Source organism: Python bivittatus, unplaced genomic scaffold (assembly GCF_059951505.1).
Source record: "Python bivittatus isolate LINGU-HERP-01145 unplaced genomic scaffold, Pbiv_v1 ctg000340_np1212, whole genome shotgun sequence".
In the NCBI taxonomy this organism is placed as follows: domain Eukaryota; kingdom Metazoa; phylum Chordata; class Lepidosauria; order Squamata; family Pythonidae; genus Python; species Python bivittatus.
This window is the reverse complement of record NW_028277056.1, coordinates 28,285,106-28,308,643: the sequence shown is the minus strand read 5'-3', so window position 1 is coordinate 28,308,643 and position 23,538 is coordinate 28,285,106. Positions and strand designations below refer to the sequence as shown.

Here is a 23,538-nt window from a genome sequence, read left to right as displayed (position 1 = left end):
AGTGTATATCTATTTTTTTTTAAGGGTATTAATAGAAGACCAAATATATTGGGAAAAAACTCGTGCAATGTGGTTAAAGCTGCAATCTTATTTCCCTTAACAGAAAGTAAGCTATATTGAATTTAATAGGATTAACTTCTAAGCAGCCTCATAGAAACTTGTTCTGTAGCACTTCTGTTTGAAGCAGTGACTACTACATGCACTTTTTTGGCTAGTAATACCTACTGGAAAGGATGGAAGTATGACTGGCACTACTGATAAGTTGCTCACTCTAGTCTTAAGGATTAAGCCCCATTGATTGTATTGTGTCTTACTAGATTTTAGCTTGTTTTGCAAATCTAGCCAATTGGGATTTTCCAACAGAGCATGACTAAATATACCATAGCGCAGTGCATAATGTGAACTTAATCAGTGTTTCTCATCTACTTTTGATGAGAATATATGCCATTACTGCTACACAGGTGAGCTAACAGGTTCAACAGAACACTTTGAATTACTACCAAGTGCTAGTTTGCTTGCTCCTAAAATTGTTTAAGGAAATGTAGAGATTGAATGTCAGGATCACTGTGAGATGGCATCTGTTGTCAGATGAACAACATATTTCTCTTTTAAAGGATGATATTTTCTGTTAAATTACTCCCACACAGGATTAACTGGTGAAAGAAAACATATTAGTGCTTTCATTTTAACCCATGTTTATAGCAAAAGGCAAATAATTTGGAAACAAAGCAACTGCTTTTTTTTTTTTTTTAATGAACATGAAAATATATGCTTTTGTATAGAAAGCCTCTCCAAGGCAGAACTCGTTGCCAAATGAGTGGGAATCTGGGGGTGGGCCGCACTTGGAGATGCTTGTTATGCTGTTTGTGAGAGATCCTGACGTCTGGCCCTCAGCATTCACTCTTGGGACCAGGTAGATGGATCCTTGGTGGCTCTGGGCTCTGGCTGCTGCTGTTGAATGCCAGGTCAGTATGTAATAAATCTGCCCTCATCCACGATCTAATTGTGGATGACAGTTACCAACCTGGCATGCATAACTGAGACCTGGGCCTGGGGGTCCCCTCTCAGGAATATGCCTGTATTAAGAGTTTCAGGTTTGGTACCAGCTGCGACCTCAGGGAAGTGGGTTTGGGTGGCTATTGTCATCTGTGAATCATTGAGGGCTCTTAAAGGCTCTCCTCCACAGATAACTGGATGTGAGACTCTCTGGTTTAAGTTAGGCCTTCAGGAACTGTTGGGATTATTGCTGATATACCACCCTCTCTGCTACCCAGCATCATCCCCGCTTGAGCTGCTGGATTCCATTGCTGGGTTGGTGGTGGAGTCCCTGAGGCTGATGATTCTTGGGGACTTTAACCTGCCACCTGGTGATGTTGAGTCCAGAGCAGCTCAGGAGTTCATGGCTTCTGTGGCAACATGGACCTGTCCCAAATGATAGAAGGCCCGATACATTCTGGAGGTTGCACGCTAGATCTGGTTTTTGTCTTGGGACAGTTATAGTGTGATCTGGTATTGGAGGACATTACCATCAGTCTGTTTCCACTGACAGATCACTCTTTGGTTGCCCTCCAACTTTCTGAGACCACCCACCTCTACAGTGAGAGAGAGCCTATTTGGCTGGCCTGTCCCAGGTGACTGATGAACCCTCTTGGGTTCCAGAGGGAGCTTGAGGTTTTTCCTGAGGACCTGTCAGGCACTTTGGCCAAGGCCTTGGCTGCAGCCTGGAATAGGCATGTGATGAAGACCCTGGATCAGATTGCTCCTATGTGGCCTCTCTCTGTGCACCGATCTCAGGGTGCTCCTTGGTTTTCTGAAGAGCTCTGAGAGATGAAATTTCAGAAGCGATGCCTAGAGCGTCAAAGAGCGAATCCAACTGAACACAAATAAGAGCCCATATTCGTGCCTACATTGTGGCAATAAGGGTGGCAAAACGTCGCTATTACTCCCCCTTATTGTGTTTAGGGTGACCCACTCCCTATTGGAAGGGGGCCACTGAATATATCCAGGGCCATGGTGAGGAATATTCATGCTATCTGGCAGACAAGGTTGCTCAGATTTGCTTGGAGTTGGACTCTGACTGGCAAGTTCTAATGAGTTGCCCAGGGAACAGTCTTGTGATATTATCTGGACTGAGTTTGATTCTGTTACACCTGAGGAAGTGGACAAGGTCCTTTTGTCTGTTAGTCCAGCTACCTGTTTGTTAGATTATTAAAGCAGCCCAGTAGGTGATCACAGAATGGGTTCATGTGGTGGTTTCAGCCTCTGAGAGAATGGGTGGTCCCACAGTCCTTAAAGAAGGCACGCCTCCTCCTCAAGAGGTCATTGCTGGACCCTTTCCTGTGGGAGAATTATCAGCCAGTTTCCAATCTTCCTTTTCTGGCAAAGATTGTGGAAAAGGTGGTTGGATAACAGTTAAAGAGGATCTTGGAGGAAACGGATTACCTGTCCCATTTCAGTCTGGCTTCAGGCCAGGGTACAGTACAGAGACAGTGTTGGTTACACTTGCCAATGACCTTTGGAGGAGCCGGGATGGGGATGGTGCATCCATCCTAGTGACCTCTCGGTGGCTTTCAGTACTGTCCACCACAGTATCCTTCTGGACCAGTTGTGGGTGCTAGGAGTGCTCCAGTGGTTCACCTCCTTCCTCAACAATTGGTTGCAGTGTTGCCTGGGGAGGGGGGAAAATCGTGGGGTGCCTAGATCGACACTCTCCCCTCTCCTGTTCAACATCTACATGAAACCACTGGGTGAGGTCATCTGCCAGTTTGGGGTTTGGTATCATCAGTATGCTGATGATACCCAACTCTACAACTCCACCCTGAGTGGCATAGATAAAGCTGTCAATGTATTAACCCAGTGTCTGGAGGCTGTTTGGGTCTGGATGGGGCAGAACAAACTGTGGCTTAATCCTAACGAGACTGAGTGGCTGTGGCTGCTTGGGCCCCCTGGGCCGGGTATATTACCATCTTTGGTCTTGGATGTGGCCGCACTTTCCCAGTCAAGACTGGTGCGCAACTTGGGAGTCCTTCTGGACTTGCAACTACTACTTGAAGACCAGGTGGCAATGGTGGCCAGGAGGGCCCCTGCACAGGTTCATCTTGTGCGCCAGCTGTGCCCTTTCTTCAATTGGGAGGCCCTTCAGATAGTCACTCATGCCCTGGTCACTTCACGATTGGATTATTGCAATGTGCTCTACATGGGCGTGACCCTGAAGACCACCCAGAAGCTACAACTGGTTCAAAATTAGTGGTGCGAGCAGTAATGGGCACTTCTTGGTGTACACATGTGTCACCAATGCAATGCAAGCTGCTTATAAAGCCCTATATGGCATAGGGCCTGTATGTCTGAGGGACCGCTGGTCTCCAATCCTTTCTGCCTGCCTTCTGTTCCAGTAGTCGATGCGCTCCAGGTCCCCTCCATTAAATGTTGCCATCATGTGGGACCTAGGGAGTGTGTCTTCTCTGTTGCGGCCCCACCCTCTGAAACAGCATTTCCCCAGATGTAAGAATGGCACACTCTCTCCTGGTGTTCCAGAAAGCTTTGAAAGTCTGGCTTTGGCCCTAGACTTGGGGTGGATGTTTGTTATTTGTTTAATGGCCCCTGGTTTTTGTTTTGTGGATTTTGTTATTAGGGCATTTTAGTCCAGGCTGCCTGTTGATTTAATATTTTTAGCTGTTTTTCAGTTCTGTGTACCACTCAGAGTCCACTGGAGCTGGCAGCCAATAAATTTAAATAAATAATAAATGAAAAAAACAGCAGTATAGAACAGACCTCCCAAAGATAGATTAACTGCAGGGGCTAAACATACCTACTGTTGTCTCCCTGACCAGTGGAAAGGACTTAATCATGTAATGATACTATGTGAGTTGTCTTCTGGTGCACGGGTTCATGCTGGGCACTTTCTGGAGAAAATGAATAGAGATTCAGTAAATCTAAAAGAGTGATTTTATTTTCTTTTTTCTTTTTACTCAGTGTGATTATAAGATGCCAGAATCACTACTATCAAGTTTTGACTGGCTAACTAGTTTATGCATGTTGTGGGAGCAGAGGCCTTGTGCCTGTTATGTTGATTATTCCATCTTAGCCATACTAATAAATCCATATAAACCCTTGTCTTCACTTTTAGACGCTAAAGTTAGTTGTGGGTACTGTATGGTTCTTCCTTGACACAAATGGGGTAAAAGATTTTATCTTTGATAAAATGTAGGAATATAGATTTAATCTATTTACTGATTATCATATAAAGAGTTACATTTGTAATGTCTGATAGTGCATTAATGTTATATGATTTGCCTGCTAATGACGTCATGAAGGAGAATAACCAGACATGCTTGATTACTTTTTTAATGGGATGTTTGCTCAGCAGTGGTAAGTCATGGGGTAGAATGCAGAATGTATCTCCCAAATCAACAAATCAAACAGTCCCCAATTATTTATTTGTTTTGCTAATTCTGATGAACATTTTGGCAATAGCTTCCACCACAAATATCAAAAAAGGGATATTTGTGTTCCAATAACTGTATTTTCATGTGACATCCTTCACACATCTGAAAGGTCCTTTCCTTTTTCCTTTTCAAGCAGAACATTCCCAGGTCCTTTAAGTGTTTTTATAATGGCTAATTTCCAGTACCTTGAAAATCCTGGCCTTATATGAATCAGTTCTAATTCTTAAAGTTTGTTTCCCAGAACTGAGCACAATGTGCTAGATGGGATCTGACCAGAGCAGAGTGAAGTGGAATGGTACTTCTTGTGTTTTGGAGAACATACCTCTGTTGGTGCAGTATACAGTTTCATTAATCATTTTTTTGGGGGGGGGCGGGGTTTAGCAATATCATACACTGACTTACATTCAGTTTACCATACATTTATTATTCTAAAATTTTTTTTTCACGATGAACAATTTTATAGGATTCACTCTACTTCTATGATTGAGTACACAGGCACAAGGCCTTCTGGTTTCCTCAAGGCTGTATTTAGATACTCCACCCACAATCCTCTTCACTCTCCCACAATCCTCTTAACTCTGCCACAACCCCCAGGGTCATCCTATTTATTAAATGATGTCACAGTCCACTTTATTTCAGAAAAAAAATTTCTTTACACTGGTTTACTGAGCAGGAGGGAAGTGACGAATCTCCTGTATCTGCTTCCCTTTCATTTTTGCAGCCCAACTGAATGGGGGAATGTGTGCTAAAGTTAAAATCCTTTAGAATGAAAGAAATTATTTCAGTAAGAAATTCAAGTCTTCATTACATAAATCAAAGTTATTAATGGGAATTGAAAGTCAAAGGGATAATGGCAAGTGAAAGAAAGTAATAAATGATTTTAAGAGGATTTAACTAAGTGGCTGGTCCCCATTCTGGAATATGTATACATAGGCATATACAGAACAAGGTGAGAATGAAACAGGACATAGGATAACAAAGACTCCATAACTGAAATCATTTTCCATAAAACAAATCAAAATTCTGATTTGCATTTAGTTTCTACTAGTTCCCAGATTTCAATCTATTTTCTAGAACTCCAGTTCCAGATCCCAAGTATTACCTGGCTTTGAAGCAGCCAGGAAGAGATGCTCTGCTCTCCCCAAAAGAGAGAAGGTAGAACAAAGACAGCTTGCAGTTTAGATTAGATTAGATTTGATTAGACCAAGTTTAATTTTTCCCTTAATTCTTTCAAGTCTTTCAAGTTTTTCTTCAATTATTTGTTCAAATCATTAATAAAAACATTGAATGCAGGACCCACCAAGTTTCTTGAGTGCTACAAGATACATTGCATATGAGCCTGGAGAGGGAAATTCATTCAGAGTAAATAGATATTCTTTGATCATGTTTCAGTCAGCCTGAAACTTCATTCCTGCCCCTTCATTTGCTCTTCACAAATGCCTGGTGCCATATTTTAACCATTTTAAAAACTTTTGTAGAAAGTAAAACAGAGTTTATTTTATCTCAGTGTACTTCCTGCCAATTCATTCAGTTTTTGTTATTTATACTCTTTTATCCTCATGCCATTGTTGCCTCTGAAATTCCATATTTTTTATTAAAACTATTGGCAAAAGTTGCTGAGGCTGTTAAAGCAGTAACTTGTCTATATATGAACTTGAAGAAAATAGATGGAATTGTTATTAATTATTTACTCCAGAAGTACATAGCTTGAAACCTCAGGGCTGCATGTAATTGCAAAAAGCTTGAGAGTGGCCCCAAGGGATTTCTAAAAGTTGCTACTGAATTGTAATTTTCAGTAGGACAAAAAGGAAAATTATGAAATATGTATAAATAATCATATTATTTTAATGAAATGAAAATAGAAACAATTTAATTTGGACTTCTATTGGCCCCATCTGCTACTTAGTATAGTTTAACCAATTGCATGCAGGTTAAAGGCCAATGTATACTTGATTGTATGCTGTGATTTATGCAGCCTTTGGAATAGCTTTCAGATATCTTATTTTGCTAATCAGTAACGTGTTGTTTTACATACTATGAATCTAATCTTTTTTTAGCTTAATGCAATTGAAAAATACTGTTTTGGGTATATTGGATGCCTTAGAAAATGTTAAATAATGATTGTTATTCTTCATGTTCAGTTCAGGAGTTGAAACATTAACTCATATGGTTTGGGATTATTCTATTATTTTCACATTTTGTTTTAAATTCATAAGATTTCAACATTAATTTACAACAATCAATACTTATAAAAATGAATGATTTCCCCTTGGCTATATCAACAGTGTTTGGAATTTATCCAGATGCAAAGAATTATGACCCTTTATGCATGAGGATTAGCTAAAAATTCTTTTAACTAATCCTCATGTATAAAGGGTCATAGTTAGGCATTTTTTAAAAAAAAATAACTGATTTGCAGTAGCAGACAGGTGATTTTGATAAACGAGCTAGGAATTGGACTTTAGAACCATTTTCTTGTGTATTTTCATTTCTGATATAAATTTCCAGGCATTTTCTTATTTCCTTTTTTTTTTTTTTTTTTAAGTTACACTGTTTTTCTATAGTTAATTGTTCATTGATTCTATGTGGCTTGTCAACACTGATATAGCCTTAAAAGATTAATTTGTGCTATATTTCATGTCATTATTTTGTAGTTATCATTATTATGTAATTGGAGATGTTGAAGAGTGAACCTAGAAACGTCTGTGTGTTCTCTTGTTGACTTATGCTCTTCCTTTCATTAAGCTATTACCTTTCACAAGAATAGAGTTATGTAGATCACTGAATTGGGTTGTCCTGCTTATTTGATACAATAGGAACTGTCATGTCATATTGCTTTTAAAATTGGAAGATATTTCTCTGTCATTTGTGTCATATTGCTTTTAATTGTCATTTAGGTGACATGGTATTTTATCAAGCTCACCTTTTGCAAAACTTGAGTTTCTTTAGTTCTGACACCCATTGTATTGTGGGATGCCAAAATGATTGTGTCGTTATGGGGGAGAAGGATATTGGATAGTGTTAGAACCACAACTGATGAAAAATAACAGAATTAGCAGTTATCAGGAATTTAAAAAACAAACACAGAACTTTTAATGTGGTCCTAAGATCAAAAGGCTAGGCTTTTACTATGAGAAGATAGCAATAGTACTTTTTCTTTTTTCTTTTAATGTGTGGATTCAGTTAGGGATGTCTGCAAGTTGTTATCAAAAAAGTCAGGATGGTGGCTGCAACATGTGATTGAAGCCCCAACCATGATGTAAAAATGGGTGGGGCTTTAATCACATTGTCATGGCTGCTATCTTGACTTTTTTTTTAACCATACCCTGCAGACATCCCTGGATTCAGCTGATAATGAAGGAGCTGCAGTGATCATTATACTAATTTAGGCTTGCTAGAGCTATCATACTGAGATTGAATTCAGTAGACAATTGAAACGTTGTGGAAGACTGTGCAGTGAAAACAGGATTGCAAATCTCTAACTGCTATGTGGTTGGCTAACTATTCTCATATGAACAGAGATGGAAATTCTTTTCTGTCTGCACAAATTAGGATATAGGTTTCTAAAACTCAGATTTATCTGATCTATTGCTCAAATTCTAAAAGTTTTTTTTTTATTATGATAAAATTAGATCCTTTTTAAAGGAGATTAATGGCAATAGTAGTAACATTAAAACAGTATCCAGTTCATAGCTGGTGATCCCATAATATAGTCCCATAAGAATAATAGCTGCTCAAGAATAGTTATGAAATTATGAAAAGGTGGAAACAATTATTTCTAATGATGGAACCTACTGAATACCAGGTGGACAAGTCTTCAATAAAAGATTCTCCTTTATGCATGTCAGCCTAAACACTTTCCAAAGTGGGAACCCAAGACATCTCAAAGCTTTTTTAAGACTCTGACATGCTGAGAATGTCCATTTTACTGCTCTTTCTATTATTATCAACTGGGTCATTAATTTCAGTGGCATAAAAGAGAATTTAAGTAGAAAACTCCAGAATACTTGCCTGTAATGAAAATTCTTAATGCTTTGTATTCACATGTAGTATCCCTACGAAAGCTCTCAATTGGGTCTTGGTGATAAAACTCAAAGCAACAAAAATTTGACATACCTGCAATATGTGATTGTTAAAATCTTCAGCCATGCAGTTGTCCATTACAGACTACTATATTTTCCAGGCTCTCACAAACACAAATAAACTTTTTTTATTCTGAGATTCTGGATCACTGTTCCCCTCATTCTTGGCTTTTGAGGTACAATATCTACTACAAAAACAAAAATATGGTATGTTAGGTACAGACTTTAGAGGATTAGGTGGACAAATAATACATATTATGAGAAGAAAATGCTTTCTGTACCTATTAAATGTAAGCACTTGGAAGGTATTGTTCTGCATGTAGAACAGGTTGAGTTCTAAACAAATAATATCTATTCCATTTATTTTTCTCAACCTTTTACCAGTACCATGGCCAAGTTTTTTAATTTGTCCTTTCTGATTTCTCTGTATAATGATTATTCTTTTAAGGGAAGTGAATCAGAGCAAACACAAATGTTATTTATTTTTACTTTATACTCAATGTCATGACTTTCTTGGGAACTCAAGGAGGTGTATGTAGCCTTAGTTTAGTGGAAGTTGGAAAGGAAAACCGTCATATGCATACTGGTATCAGAATGCCTGTCTGACCAGAGTTCTCTATGAGTTAGCTTACAGGTGTATAGCAAATTAGAAGCCACTGCACATTCCTCTTAATATTTTGGATAAGGTTGACTTAACACTATACAACTTCATACAAATCCATACCTTTGTTCTCATTCTTTTGTGGTAGCAGCACCATTGGTAAACTTGCAAGAGCAATGGAAATTTGAATAGGGAGATGACTCAAGGATGTGTGTACACCATGTAATCCTACATTTTAATCTACTTCTCAAATAACAGTTCAGTATCCATACTGTATTTACCCTTCTAGACTTTAGGACTATTATCAACAACCTGGTTCCCTAACAATGTTTTAGACTTCAAACTCCCATTATTTACAGGCGGCGTGGACTTTGGATGGCAGTTATGGCACCTGAAAACCAATGTATCCAAGAAAAGATGCTTTAATTTAGTAAATTCTGCATGTGTAGACAGTTTATAGGGATGTTGTTGTCTGAAAAACAGATCATTTTTGAATCTCTCTTGTAGAATATTATGCTGATATAACTGGCAATTCCAATGATATAATACTCAGAACATAATACTGTCTCCTAAGAACTTTCTTATACTCAGTGGAGGTCAGATGCACCTTAAGCAATTGGGATGAGAGCTGTAAGAAACAGAAATGATAAAATAGCAATGGAAGAAATGGGAAAAAAAGTTATGATAAAGCATAGGCAAGAATCTGTGCTAGGACATGTCCATGATGATAATCATAGTTTCCTACCTCCAATTCATTAGACCAGTGTTTACCTATATAACTGTTCAAGCTAGTGAGAGGTAGTATGTCACAGTGCCTATAAATAGGAAGGTAAAATTTCTTAGCTAATGCTATTTCATCATATCTTATCTTATGATTGAGATAACTGCTGGTTATATCAATTGGTACCAAATGCCACTTCCAATTTGCTGGCAGGGACTGATCCAATATGACACATTTCTCCAATGTTTGATCCATCTGCATTGCTTACCTATTTATTTATTTTCAAATTAGAGTACTAGTTCTTATATTTTAAAGTCTCAATACCTGGAGATCTTCTGGATGCGCATACCTTTTCTGCACTGTATGTGTGATTCAGTGTACCATGCAATTCTATTTAGTGAGTTGAGCCACCATTAGGAGCAGGTCCTTTTCAAGAATGATGCCAGCTTCTGTAATACTCTTCTTAGGGACCTCACTCCAGTCTCAATACCTAAGGTTTTCAGGCATCAAGCAAAAACCTGCTTTATAAAAACAGTCTAAGAAACAATGATTTTTAAAATATTTATTGCTGTTTTTCTGCTACAACATATACCTTTTCCTTCTTTTTATTCCTATTTTTAGTTTATTGTTTATTTCATAATTTTATTTTATAGAGCAAAATTATGCATACTTATCTGTGTTGAATGGAGCTGGAAGTTTTGCATACATAGGATTGCAGGCTAAAAAAGGTTTACTTTGAAATCAGTCCCATTAATTTTATGTAGTTTACACCCATATGGCTTGGATGTAAACATTGCTGTGATCATTGATATATTTGATGCTGTGCTCTTAACACAGCTGAATTTGTTTCCAAGTAGGTCATTTGTCAGCAAGGCAGAAGGGAAGCTCAGAAATAATCCATTGATTTTAGCCTTAGGTTTGAGCAGGTTGTTATAACAATTACATTGAAATTTTAAGTTGGCATCATTCCTTTCCCCTCTTTACTACAGACAGTGGCGAAATGATACCTTAATATCATTAAAGGACTCTTACTCAGTCTGGTAAAAATATTAGGAAAAAAAGAAGAAAAAATATCATCTTATCACCCATCCCAGGATGTCATTTTTCCTTGTTAGAGATCAATATTATTTTGGACTTATGAAGAAATCTCTCTCTCCCAATTTTTATGGCATTGCAGTTAGGACTCTTAAGACTCTTAAGAGTCCCCTGGACTGCTAGGAGGTCAAACCAGCCAATCTTAAAGGAAATCAACCCTGATTGCTCATTGGAAGGATTGATAATGAAGCTCAAGCTCAGATGCTTCAGTCACCTAATCTGAAGAGAGGACTCTTTGGAAAAGACCCTGATGCTGGGAAAAAATTGAAGGCAAAAGGAGAAGGCGACGGCAGAGGATGAGATGGTTAGATAGCATCACTGAAGCAATGAGCATGAAACTGAGCAAACTCAGGGAGGCAGTGAAGGACAGGAAGGCCTGGCGCAATATGGTTCATGGGGTCACGAAGAGTCGGACATGACTTAACGACTGAACAACAACAAGCAGTTAGGATTCTAAATTCTAATAAAAGGTGTGTTCACAAACACATGGATGACTACATAACATATAATTATGAAAGCATATAATTGGAAGCATTATTTGGAAGCCTCAACAGAAGCCCCTGTCACAGAAATTTCAGAAAAGTTATCTGACAAATATGTTGATTAAGTAAACTATTGATAAGACAGTGTTAAATTTTATTATTTATTCATTTATTATGCATTAGTTGCCTTATATGTAGCTACATATATAGCTTACATATAGATAAAACACAACATTTCCATAAAATCCACTTTGATAAAATCAGCATTGAAAGCAGCACTAGAAATTCATTAGAAACCAGTAGTGATATAAAAATAAGTTATTATTAAAAGAACTCAAATGTTTACTGGAGGTAAAGATCACTTTAAGATATAAACTGGCAATCATGCAAAGGCTTGAAAAGGCTGTGAGGTCTAGTGCTTTAAGAAAAATGGAAATAGGCAGAGCTGTCTAGAAAGGGGCATCACTAACTGAGGACCATCACTTAAAAAGGCCCAGTCATTGAAGAGTTTGGCAGGAAAAATTCTCCCAAACCTAACTTTGGAAAACATTCACAACTATAGAGGATGCCTGTTCATTCTTTATCTAGTTTTGCTCATACTGGCAAATTAAAGTTTTATTCATGTGGGTGGAAAGAGAACAGGGCTGCATCTGATTAATAAGAATCTCAGTGCTTCCAAGTTAGCTCAAGTCCTTATAGTTTTCAAACACAATCAAGAATTTAAAAATAATCACTCCAAAGAACTAGAAAATAAAAATCTCTATGAAGCAACCACATGTGGTAGAAATAGCTTTTCAAGCTCTCATACAAGCTGCATTATTTTGCCAGCTGCCAGATGTCATCCCACAGCTGGAAACATATCTAGGCCTATATAGTCATGCTGTGAAAAACAGTTCACAGCTGTGGTTTTGATAAAATCAGAACCAGACTTGGTAGGAATATCCCGCAGGTGCTTCTATTAGAAGAACACATGACTAGGAATCCATAGCCCATCACAACTCTATGCATCAAGGCATGCCTGATGGAAAAGCTATTTTGAATCAGAAGCCATCTAGGCGTAATTTTAATCTCCTTTATGATTTTGCTTTCTGGGTGGTATACCACACATCTCCCCCAAAAGGGCATTAATCAACTGATTCTTTCAAACACTGAAGAATGAATATGTTCTGAATAGAATCTACATGCTTGAAGAATGAAACTTGCTCTTTTGACATTCATTCACCTGCAGAATAAATGTGATTAAAATGTGTTGGGACTTCCAGAAAATAATATTCCTGCTATTTTCAAATCTTCTGACTTCTTTTTTTTTTTTTTTTTGGTAATAGGATATCAACAACCACCAGAATGTTGTTTTGAATAATTTTAAAAGTTAAATTCTGAACATGAAGGAAATGTTTTGATATATCTAGCATATATATGCTTTGGTATATTTAGCATCTGCAATATTTCAAAACCCTGTCTGACCATAACCTTAAATAATTTGAACCATTTTGTGATTTTTTGAATGAAATCATACATTTACAAAAATAATGGAATTTACAATAATGGGCAAAAAGTCATTGGTTTTTCAGACTGTGACACTACATTTTTGAATTTATTCTTTCTGGTTACCTGTTTTAGTGAATATTTTAATGAGTATTAAATATGTCTGTCTTCTGCGGAGGAATTATTTGTACATATGTACTTGGAATGCATGTTTAATTGCATTTTCTTCAGTGCTGACAAATAAATATGTTACAGCCATCATCCATAATTAGATTTACTGATCAACAACTCAAGTCTGGAGCCAGCCCTATCACTTTGAACAGCGAAGTGTTACTGTCTCAGGCAGCAGATGCTGAGCCAGCAATAACGCAGTATTGGAGGGTATAGCTATGACTGCTACTGGCAGTCCTGCACTTCCACACCACCAGCTTCTCCAGCCCCCAACGCTCACAAAGCAGTTTCAATCTGACCTTCAATCATTTTTATTTCTGGTGACCTTGGAATCCAGAGAACACTATTACCCAACCAATGCTCACTTTCCAGTTGTCCTAGAGAAAAGTACAAAGAATGTAATCTACTCAGTATCCATTCCTAGAGATATCCCTAGTCACAAAGTACACAAATTACTTCATATGTGTTTTGCCACCATTCATCAGATGCATTTAATCTGCCTCCTTTCCCCACAATAAGCTACAATGGTTAAATGATAGCATGCCAAAAAGTTTTTAAGAAGCTTTTCCTATGTCTATAGTGGCTGGGTTATGGAGAGGTAGAAATAAAGGACAAGATCCAGGAACAGGAAGCTAAGCCTCTTTGGGGTTGGGAAGAAAAAGAGAGAAATGGCTTGTTTTAGCCTGGAAGTAGGAGTTAGAGTGAAGAAATTGGATTGCCTAACAAGTTCATTAGAGCTACAGTGATTGAAACAAAAATGCCAGCTATGCAGCAATTTCAATAAACTAGAGCAGATTCAAAAATAAACCAAGTGAGCTCCAAAAACAGACAGACAGTGCATTGAGATTAGTCAGTCTGGAAGCAATCCCAAAGTGATGTAAAACACTAATGTGGAAGTGACATAAATAACTGTATTACTTTCAGGTGTGTTGAAAGATGTGTCCCATAGCCAGTGTTGAAATAAGTTTAAGTAACCAGTGTTGTTTATTGTACCTGAAATGGGAGGTGTGTCCCTTTTACTCTTCATCTCAGAAAACATTCTGAGCTGTCTTGCTCAAGAGGGAAAGCTGAAGGACAGTAGAACAGTCCCACGAAATCAGTCTCTTTTGTCTCTGTGTTGCCCCAGAAAGTCTATCTTGTATTCCTGAAATAATCTTCTCTCTTTATGCTGCTTAGTGAATTGGTTGAAATAGCACTAAGAAGTAGTTAGGCTGAGGAGAAGGATGGGCTGGTATGTTTCATGGAGATGGCCCCTCCTACAGTGTACAATTCAACTGTGGAATTTGGTATAATCTGGTGTTGCTTTGAGAGGACTGGACAAAGTCATGCAGGATCAAGTTTTCAGTAGCTGTTTCTTGCCCCTCAACTAGATGCAGCATATCTTAAATACTGATTGCTGCTGGACAATAGCGAAAGTGGTCTACCATTCTCCTGCCCATGCCTGTAAACTTCCACAATATAACTGGCTGGCAACTGTGACACAGAATGCTGGGCTAGATAGGCCACTGGCTTGATCCAGCAAGTCTCTTCTTATATTCTTATGGGGCTTTTATATCCTGATTCTTAATTCATGAGAATAACAAATTGTGTTTTGGTGTCTTACCTGAAATGCTGCTCTTCTTATGCTGCTGAGCATCTCACTGCATCCCAAGGCATTTGCATGCTTTCACCTACCTACTGAGTGAACTGAAACAAGAGTGTTGATAAAATTTGCTTTCAAGATGACAGCACCACAGTTGCTGAGTGGGGAGTGTTATTTTTCCCCAGAACTGGTGAGCAAATGGAGAGGGAGAGACTGGCATTCTTCAGGGAGAGACTTCCCTCTGAATAGCACTAAATGCACCTGACAGTCTGCCATTTCCACCTCCCTTGGGTGTTTCTTTCAGTACAATTAAGGTGTCTGCTGATGGAAGAAGCTTGATGGTACTGGTGAATGAGCACTTGGAAATGGGAGGGGGCCGGAAACATTCAGAAATGAGCAGTGCAGCATTTCCCCAATATTTTGCTCAGCTGTCAGGCTTTTCTCTGTACTGCAAGTGGCTTTGGAAGCAAACGGGCGAGGCTACCATCCCCAGGTTCCCAGAAACTGAATGTTGTTATAACAAGGGTGAGGCACTGTATTCACAAACAGCATCACTCTTTCTCTCTCTTTCTTCTTCCACCCCCCACCCCCACCCCCACCCCCTTTGAGTGATGTCTCTGGAGAGGCATTACTGCTTCTGCTTATCAGCCAAAGTTGGAGGATTTCCATGGCAACCAGGCAGCTGGTGTCTAGACACAAGCAAAAATGCCTGGCAAAGTAGCTCTCATTGTGCTTTCCCTTCACGGCCCTTTACATACAAAAGCACATATCCTGCATTGCCACCTCTTTCCTTTCTATTTACTACACACGTACGTGTATGGAGATTCCATTCCACAGGTTTTGTAAAAGGAAAGTGGGAAGGGAAAGAATCCCAAGTAAACCACCCAACTATTCACATTAAGGAAGCAGGGGGATGGTTGCTTGGATGGGTTTTGGAGAGTGTGTAAATGGGTTGGAAAACATGAAGCATCTATCAGGATAGTGCAAAAAAGGTCCCTCTTCTCATTTGTGTTTTCATTAGATTGAAGAAAATAAGTTTACTATGAAACAAATTTCAAGTTGGGGGTGTGTGCATCTTCTCCAAAAAAAAAAGAAAAAAAGAAAAAGAGGTTGCTGCATCCAGTTAAGATCAGTCATAAAGTGTTGTGTATCTGAGAAGCAAGCACTCAACACCTTTGCATTAATTTTGCAATTTTCAAGCAATGTTATTGAGCTAATTGCTTTTAACTCTGTTAACTTTTATTTATGTATGTATTGCTTTTCTGTCAGATGGAGTCAGAAGATGGTTTAGAGATCATCTAGCCCAACATCCTCTTCAGTGTTCTTACATCAGCCTGTAAACTGAGGACAATTGGTCAGCAACTGGGCAATAGTCATTAACTGAATACTGGAGAACAGATTACTACTAATGTACAGCATGTAGTGGGGAAGTAGTAATCTTCAACAGGGAAGGCTGGAGCATCCTTATTTCTTGTGCCCCTACCCAGGATTGTTTCATTCTCACTGCTACTGTAGTCACAATGGTTTGAATAGTACCAGTGGTTTGAGACACTGGGAAAGAGTAATCAGTGAGACTTTCCATCCCTGATGGAGCAGGTAAGCAGTGATTGTGAGCAAGTTCAGCTATATGGGACAGAAGATTCATTCACCAGGAAAGAGAGGGGTTGAGAGGTTTGTCAGTGTGTATGGGAGTATGTGCATTAGGGGAGCCTGCAAAGCATTAAAACAAGCTGCTTGACAAAGCATGTTGGTGTAAGCAAAGCTTATTTCCTCCTAGCATTAAAGCATCTATGTTATCTGGAATGTTTGCACAGATTCTTTAAAGGCTGTCCCTGGTTGTCTGTGCATTTACAAATATGTACAAAAGGATTGCCTTAACACTTCAAGAACAGATACTTAATTCATGCTAACCGGCTTTGTGAAACATCTCTTTAAATGCTTTGCACAGCCCTAATATTCATATGTGTGCTTATATGCCTGACTTAACACTTGAAGCATAGCAGGAACAACTTCTGAAACTATCAGCATGAGCCTGGAAAAAGACATTACTGTTTTAACATTTTTTTTAAAGTGCTTCTTACAGCCCGGAAGACCCACACCAGCCATTGCTTCTTACATACTTCTTCACACTCTGAAGCATCTCGTCTAAAGGATTTTCACTTCATTGTGCTATTTGGAGTTTTGTAATGGAAAGTGATAACACACCTTGCACAATCTATAACTGAATTCTAGTTGCTCTCTTTGTAAGATATGGAATAATCATATAATAAGAAATATTTTTCTTAGTGTAAGTTGTCCCCCTGATAGTTCTTGTTTCAACTTTAAACTTGGAAAGAAAAATGTTAACACACTGGCGGCTCATAACTGCCTTCTGTATCATCAAATCAAACTGATTTGCTTATGGGTTTTGTCTTTCAAATCTGGCATGCAAAAGCAAATATCCAGCAATCATGAAAGGGTGGATGGCGTTCATCACAAATGTTGCATTACAAACCTCTTATAAACTATGATGATGAAAGAATAACATGTCAACATTTTCACAAGTGGGAACTTTTCCCAATATCTGGCAGAGTGGAGAGGGAATAATTGTTCCCTTTAATTTAGAAGGTGGGGTGAGTGAGCATTTCTACCAATAGGAAAATCTTGCCAACATCCTCTGCAATGATGAGTTGCAAAGACGAACAGTAGGTTTGCTCCAAATAAAATGGTACAAGCAATAAATAAATTAGTTTTCCAATGATGTCTGCACAGGGCTTTTGTGTGACTCCAAAAATTCTCTTCCAACAATTTTGTCAGCTGTACAAATCCACTACAGTTTCAGGTCTGCATGTCATCCATTAAGTTTGTTCTACTTCCATCGTGACATGTTGAAATGTTCTCACACTTCAATAAAACAGTTTGCACCCTTTGCACCAGATTATCTCCTTGCACCAGAATAATCTAACATTATTCTCATGCATTCACACAACATTGTCTTCTCTTATCAATCCTATGATAACTCTTACTGTGCCAAGACCAGATACGAATATGTGAGAATAATTTGTTGTATAGCTTGTAGAATTTTAAGGCCACCTTTCCCATTATGCAGGACATATAAAGATATTCTGGGATCCTGATTACATCAAACAAGTGAGAAAACAGTGTTTTTCCAGAATTTGTACATGAAGGAAAAAAGTGTAAAAGAATACATTTATGAATAGATAAGAATTAGGTTTTGATAAATAAAATCTAATTTTATTTAGAGTCTTGGGGGCTAGGAGGAGAGCCTTTTCTGTCATCACCCCTGCTCTGTGGAATATCTTGTCCCCTGAGGTGAGATTGGCCCCCACTCTTCTGGCCTTCTGGAAGAGCCTTAAGACCTGGCTCTGCAAACTAGCTTGGGGATCCAATGGGGGCTTCCAACACTGGGAATGGCTGGTGCCTTGAGGATGCTCTCTCCATCTTTTAACTTTGTAGTTTTTTTTAATGTGTTTTGTAGTTTTTAAATGTTTTTATGTCTTTCATTTGTGAGCCGCCTAGAATCACTGATAGTGATATGGGTGGTGTATAAATTTGATTTATAAATAAATAAATAAATAAAATAGGCATAGAAAATATAATGAATAAGTTCAGGGTATCTGAAGGAATCCTCCCAACTTCAGAATTTTTGCAGAGACAGTATTTAAGATGATACTGCACTTCAGAAATGAGGTATAAGCAAAAGGCCTTTTCCAGGTCATTTTTGGAATGCTCTGTCTCCCTATGGAATGTGCAGCCTACAGAGTTGCATTTGGCCCTGAATTAACTCAATTTTTATAATTAGTGCCAGGCATTAGGTTGATTTTTCTCTTAGTACCTCAGTTTGATGTAAAAAGAATTTGGTTTTGAAATTTCTTTCAAAGTATAAGAGTTTTATGGAGATTTTTTAATGTGTGTGTTTGTATGTGGTGCATTATAGTGAAAGAACAAGATACTTAATTACAGGCTGACTGGGGATGAAGAAATGTGGGTGAATATCCTGTCTTTTATTGCACAATCATCACTCCAGCAGTCTCCAGCCTCCCTGGCTTCCTATATGGATAGTCCCTGGGTTAAGAATGCCTGGGTTACAGACAACCCATAGTTAGGAATAGTAGCCTATTGTAGCAAAATTTGAGTTAACTCAAATCATTTGAGTTAAATACACAATGGTTAGAGTTCATTACACAATATTACTTATACAGTATTATACAATAATACTGTTCTGGCTTACATACAAATTCGATTTAAGGACAGACCATGGGAATGGAACTCATTCTTAAACTAGGGACTACCTATTATTCAATCGAATCCCATGGAAAGAGATTATGGGGAAACTCCTCCTATTGGAGTTTTTTTCTGATTTGTAAGTGCAATAAGCCAGGACGTCTTCAGACTTATGGAAAGATGGGTACTAGAGAACACCTCCAGTGTAGCATCTTCTGGTCCTCCCAATAAAAAAATTAGCACAATAACACTGCTAAGAGAATCCTCAAGCATTCCAAAATAACCTCTTTCTTAGATGAAGAAACCATGAGAATGTGCAAAGCAGGTTTTGCTATGGAATTGTTTAAACCATCCCTTTAAGAAATCATTTGGCTAAATTGGGATGTTGTATACAAGTTTAATACATTTTAATGCATTTTATTAAAATTTAATACATTATTAAATTATTATTGCCCTACTTTAAAAAACGTGTTGTATTGATATTAATGTTTCACGTATATTAGTCATTGCAAGAACATGTACTGTACGCTGTCTGAGAAAGAAATATACAACTGAACAAATAGTAAGGCTGTTTTTTTTTTTTCCTCCAACGTGAGTAACAGGACTGTCTCATGCAAAACTCTTTTTAAACTACTCACAGCCAAAGGCAACCCATCTTTAAAGGGTGCTTGCCTGGTAAAATGCTGACCACAGATTTTCTTTAGAAACTAAGTGCAGATACAGAAAAGTGAGTTTAAGACAATGGTCTGCTTTCTTGATAGTCTGAACAAAGGGAGACACATACCAATCAAGTATTTGATGCTGAATGTTAAAGAAATTGTCATAGTTATTTCTGAATGAATGATGTCAGCTGTAAATGTGAAAACTATATGAACAAACCTTCCAAGACAAACCTTCCTATTATACAGAATCCACAGGGCTACAAATGATTTTTATTTATTTATTTTTATGTACTGCCATTATGTTTAATCATTCTAAGGACACCACAAGTATAAAGCCAAAGCCAAAAGCCACCAGCCTTCAAAAAGAAAGAGAGGAAATATAACAAAGGCAGTGTGTTGTTGTCTACTCCAATTTAATTAATCCAAGCAAGTCAAAAAGAGCTGGGCTGATCCCAAGAGATTGTCTTTTACCGGAAATCCATTCAACCTAATTTCAGCAGTGTACGGCGGTAGAAGCACTTGGAGCAGAGCCTACAAGCCATTAACATGTAATGCAGTTGAAGTCAGCTGTGAATGCTGCCCTTTCTTGAAACAAAATTGCCCATCTTGGTTTTCAAACACCTAAATCTATATTCATAGCTCTGATTCATTTACTGATAAATGCTTGTCCACAATATCCTTGCCTTTCAAAAGAACTGTATAGTGCACAAGAAGTAGATATTCTCAAGAAGCCATGCTAGTTTATATCTACCCAAGATCCTTTCCATACAGAGAACTACATGATGAAGTTAGAGTATCAACATTTGGAACTCCCCTTAGATTTCATGTACTTGAAAGCATGAAAGCTGTGTGAAACTTTATTTATGATGTGCTTAATACAGTTTTGATAGTGCTCTAAGTATAGATGTATCTACAATTAGAAACAAATAGGCAGAAATGATTATTAAAAGTAAATGTAGTTTACTGAGATATTTAGAGGGGAAACTAGTAAAAAACAATATAAAACAACAACAACAACAACAAAAGTCCTTGTAATGCATCCACAGAAAGGATCAGACACTTTATTTATGATGTGCATAATACAGTTTTGATAGTGCTATTTAGTGCTAGTTCTAACTTGGCCCAAAATCCTATATTCAGTAATGGCAGAACAGATGTTTTGGGGATGTGTATGGTGGGGCATAATTTGCAAATAGTTTTTATAGGTTAGTGTCGTCTTCTATTATTTCCAAAGTAAAATTTAGGGAGTCTAAAATTAATAAAAATGTAGTAAAAATTCCAAACCTGAATAAGTGTTCCAAGTGGACCTCCTAAAAAATTTGAGATAATTTAGCTGAACTGTTAAGTGGAATAAATGCAAAAGAAGACCCTTAGTTCAAAGACTTGTTCCCAATTTAATTTCATTTATTGAACTCTTCATACTAGATTATTCTAATTCAGAGTAAATTTTCCAGGCTATTTTTCCCTTTATTTTCCTATATTTTCTCTAGAAAATTGAAATGCTAGTTGCTTAATTTGTCTGGTTTACTGAAAAGGCTAGCCTCTCATTCCCTTAAACTTTAATATTAGTCAGTATAATTAATTTACTATAAAAATTATTCTGGTTTCATTGTCTTCTACAAAATATATAAACATAAAAAAGAATATCAGAATTTAATTTATCTGAGGTACTTGATTGCCCATCTAGCCCAGCATTATCAACATTGACTGGAAGCATCTGTATAGAGATCCAGGTAGGATTCTTTACATTTATCTGGGAGTTGCACCTCTTCTAAACACTTGTTCTCTTTCATCACATTGATGACTGGTAGAAAGAAATGCAAGATAATTTCTCTGCAAGCAATAATTGCTACAGAAATGTGGTTCTTTGTACAGAAAAGGAAAAAAAAAAGCCAAAAAAAGAGCTAATCAAGCAAGGTAAAGTGGCACTTAAATGCCAATGATGAAAATTTGGGAGCTCTGGCAGCTTTTCAGATTCCATGGATGATGGTGCTCAACAGCTTCCATTAGTTTCAGGGTTGCATCATTTTACATGGGATGTCAAGGGTGGCATTCTGAAAGTAAGTACTGTAAAGGCTGTTGAGAGTGATTTTAAGCTTTCTAAGCTGTGAAATGATGCCTTGACCATGACCAAGGTTTAATGCACCCATTTTGTCCTTCCAACGCTCTCCCCACTCACCCAACATGCAAAAAGAGACCCACAGTTTGCCTTCACGCATCTTAGGGATGCTATGATCACAAAAGTGATGCTGGTAGACTATATGCAGCCCCCGGACATAGTTTCTTTTGCACTCCTGCCATTCCTTTTTTTAAATAACAAAACTACCAAATTCAATTCATGCCTTTCCTGACAATTTTATATTTATACTTCATAGATGCTGTAGAAGAAACCAAACCTTCTGAAAGTGCCCTGCAGGAAGAAATGAAAGAAGATGAGAGCAAGGCGGACCAAGAAAATGCCTGAACATTAAGAAATGACTTCCTCTTGCCCTTCCCCCCTCCTTTTTCCTGTATCTTCCCTCCCTTCCTGGTTCCAATCTTACTTCTCCCACTTTCACCTGTAAATCTGTCTGTCCTCTTTGTCCCTTTCTGCCCCCTCCGCCCCTTTTCTCTCTGTGTGGCAAACATTTAAAGAAAAAAAAAGCAGGAAAAATCCCAGTCAAACAGTGTGGCTTAAACATTTTGTTTCTTGGTGTTGTTATGGCGAGTTTTTTGGTAATGATGATTCAATCATTTTGGGAAAATTCTTGCACTGTATCAGAATTGTTTGATCTGCGCGTGTGTGTGTTTGTCTGCCCACCACGAGTGCGCTCTTTCTCTCTCTCCTGCCCCCCCTTTTTCTCTGTTCCAAGTGTGTGTGCAATGTTATGTTCCTCTGAGGAGTCCAAACCTATTGAGTGAGTTAAGAGAGAGGAAAAAAAAAGAACAAACATTTTTCTTTTCTCCCCATTTCAATGTGATGATGGAATGAACTATAGGAGACACAACAAACAAAGCAAAAAAGAGAAAAAGGAAAAACACAGAATGAGAATACAAGCCCAGTTTGTTTAATAAAATAAAATAAAGCAAATGTGCCAATTAGCGTAACTTGTGACTCCTGGCTCCTTTTTCAAATTGACAAATGATAATAAAGGAGAGTAATTATAATGATATCACTGTGATGCATTTCTGTGGCATGTTTTGTTTCCGATGCATTCTAGTATGTTTTAAGGAAAAATGCTTTACAGCAGTTTTTAATGACCAAGACCACAGCTGGAGCCAATTATCCTGTAGCATTTTTATAAACAGAGGTATGGGTTTGTTTTTGTAGAAGTGCGTACATAGGAAAGGCTACAACGCAGCTGTCAATCAGATATAGAGAGATTTCTGTTTGTAGTAGGATAGTAAGTATTGTACCTTAGTACAGGCAGAATATATTCATGTTTTGAGATACAGAACTATTTATGTAAAATGTATCACGACAAGAGGAAGCCATTGCTTACTTAATTGGAAAGGAGTTTGTGCCAAAGTTACCAATCTCCCTTCTCTAGTGCTCCTCAGGATTAATTTGATTTGTTCATCAAATCTTATTTGAAGGGACGGATAGCACGTTTCAATGTATGTTGCTGTAGAGGTAGGGTCTTTCTTTCCATGGTATGAAAGAAGACTGGCAAACCACTTCTGTATTGTTGCCAAGAAAACTACATAGATATGTCCATGAAGTCATGAAGAGTCATGAAGCTTGGCTTGAAAGAGACTTTATATTTACTTTAGCTAGGTATATTTAAAATCACACTGCAACTTGATGATTATTTATGTGCCGTGATTAAATTTTGCCCCCTAGTTTCAGATAAGGATTGGAAGAAAGACTCTTAAAAGATATGGGACTTATGGGACATAACAGGACATCCCTGTAGAAGAATACTTGTGATAATTATGTGTATTCCTGAAAGATGTTCATTTCTGTTGGTTAGCTCAAGGTTACTTCATATGGCCTATGTTTTACAGT

At 37.9% G+C, this 23,538-nt stretch overlaps 1 protein-coding gene across 1 annotated transcript in view; it reads left to right on the top strand.

Annotated features, from left to right (window-relative positions):
- The window catches only part of GAP43 (growth associated protein 43), a 78,178-nt gene extending 55,447 nt beyond the window's left edge, over positions 1-22,731 (top strand). The window contains exon 3 of the mRNA XM_007433062.3: positions 21,926-22,731. Within this exon, the coding sequence (XP_007433124.1) occupies positions 21,926-22,014 (89 nt within the window). The 3' untranslated portion in view covers positions 22,015-22,731. The remainder of the gene's footprint in view (positions 1-21,925) is intronic.
- Positions 22,732-23,538: the final 807 nt, after the last annotated feature.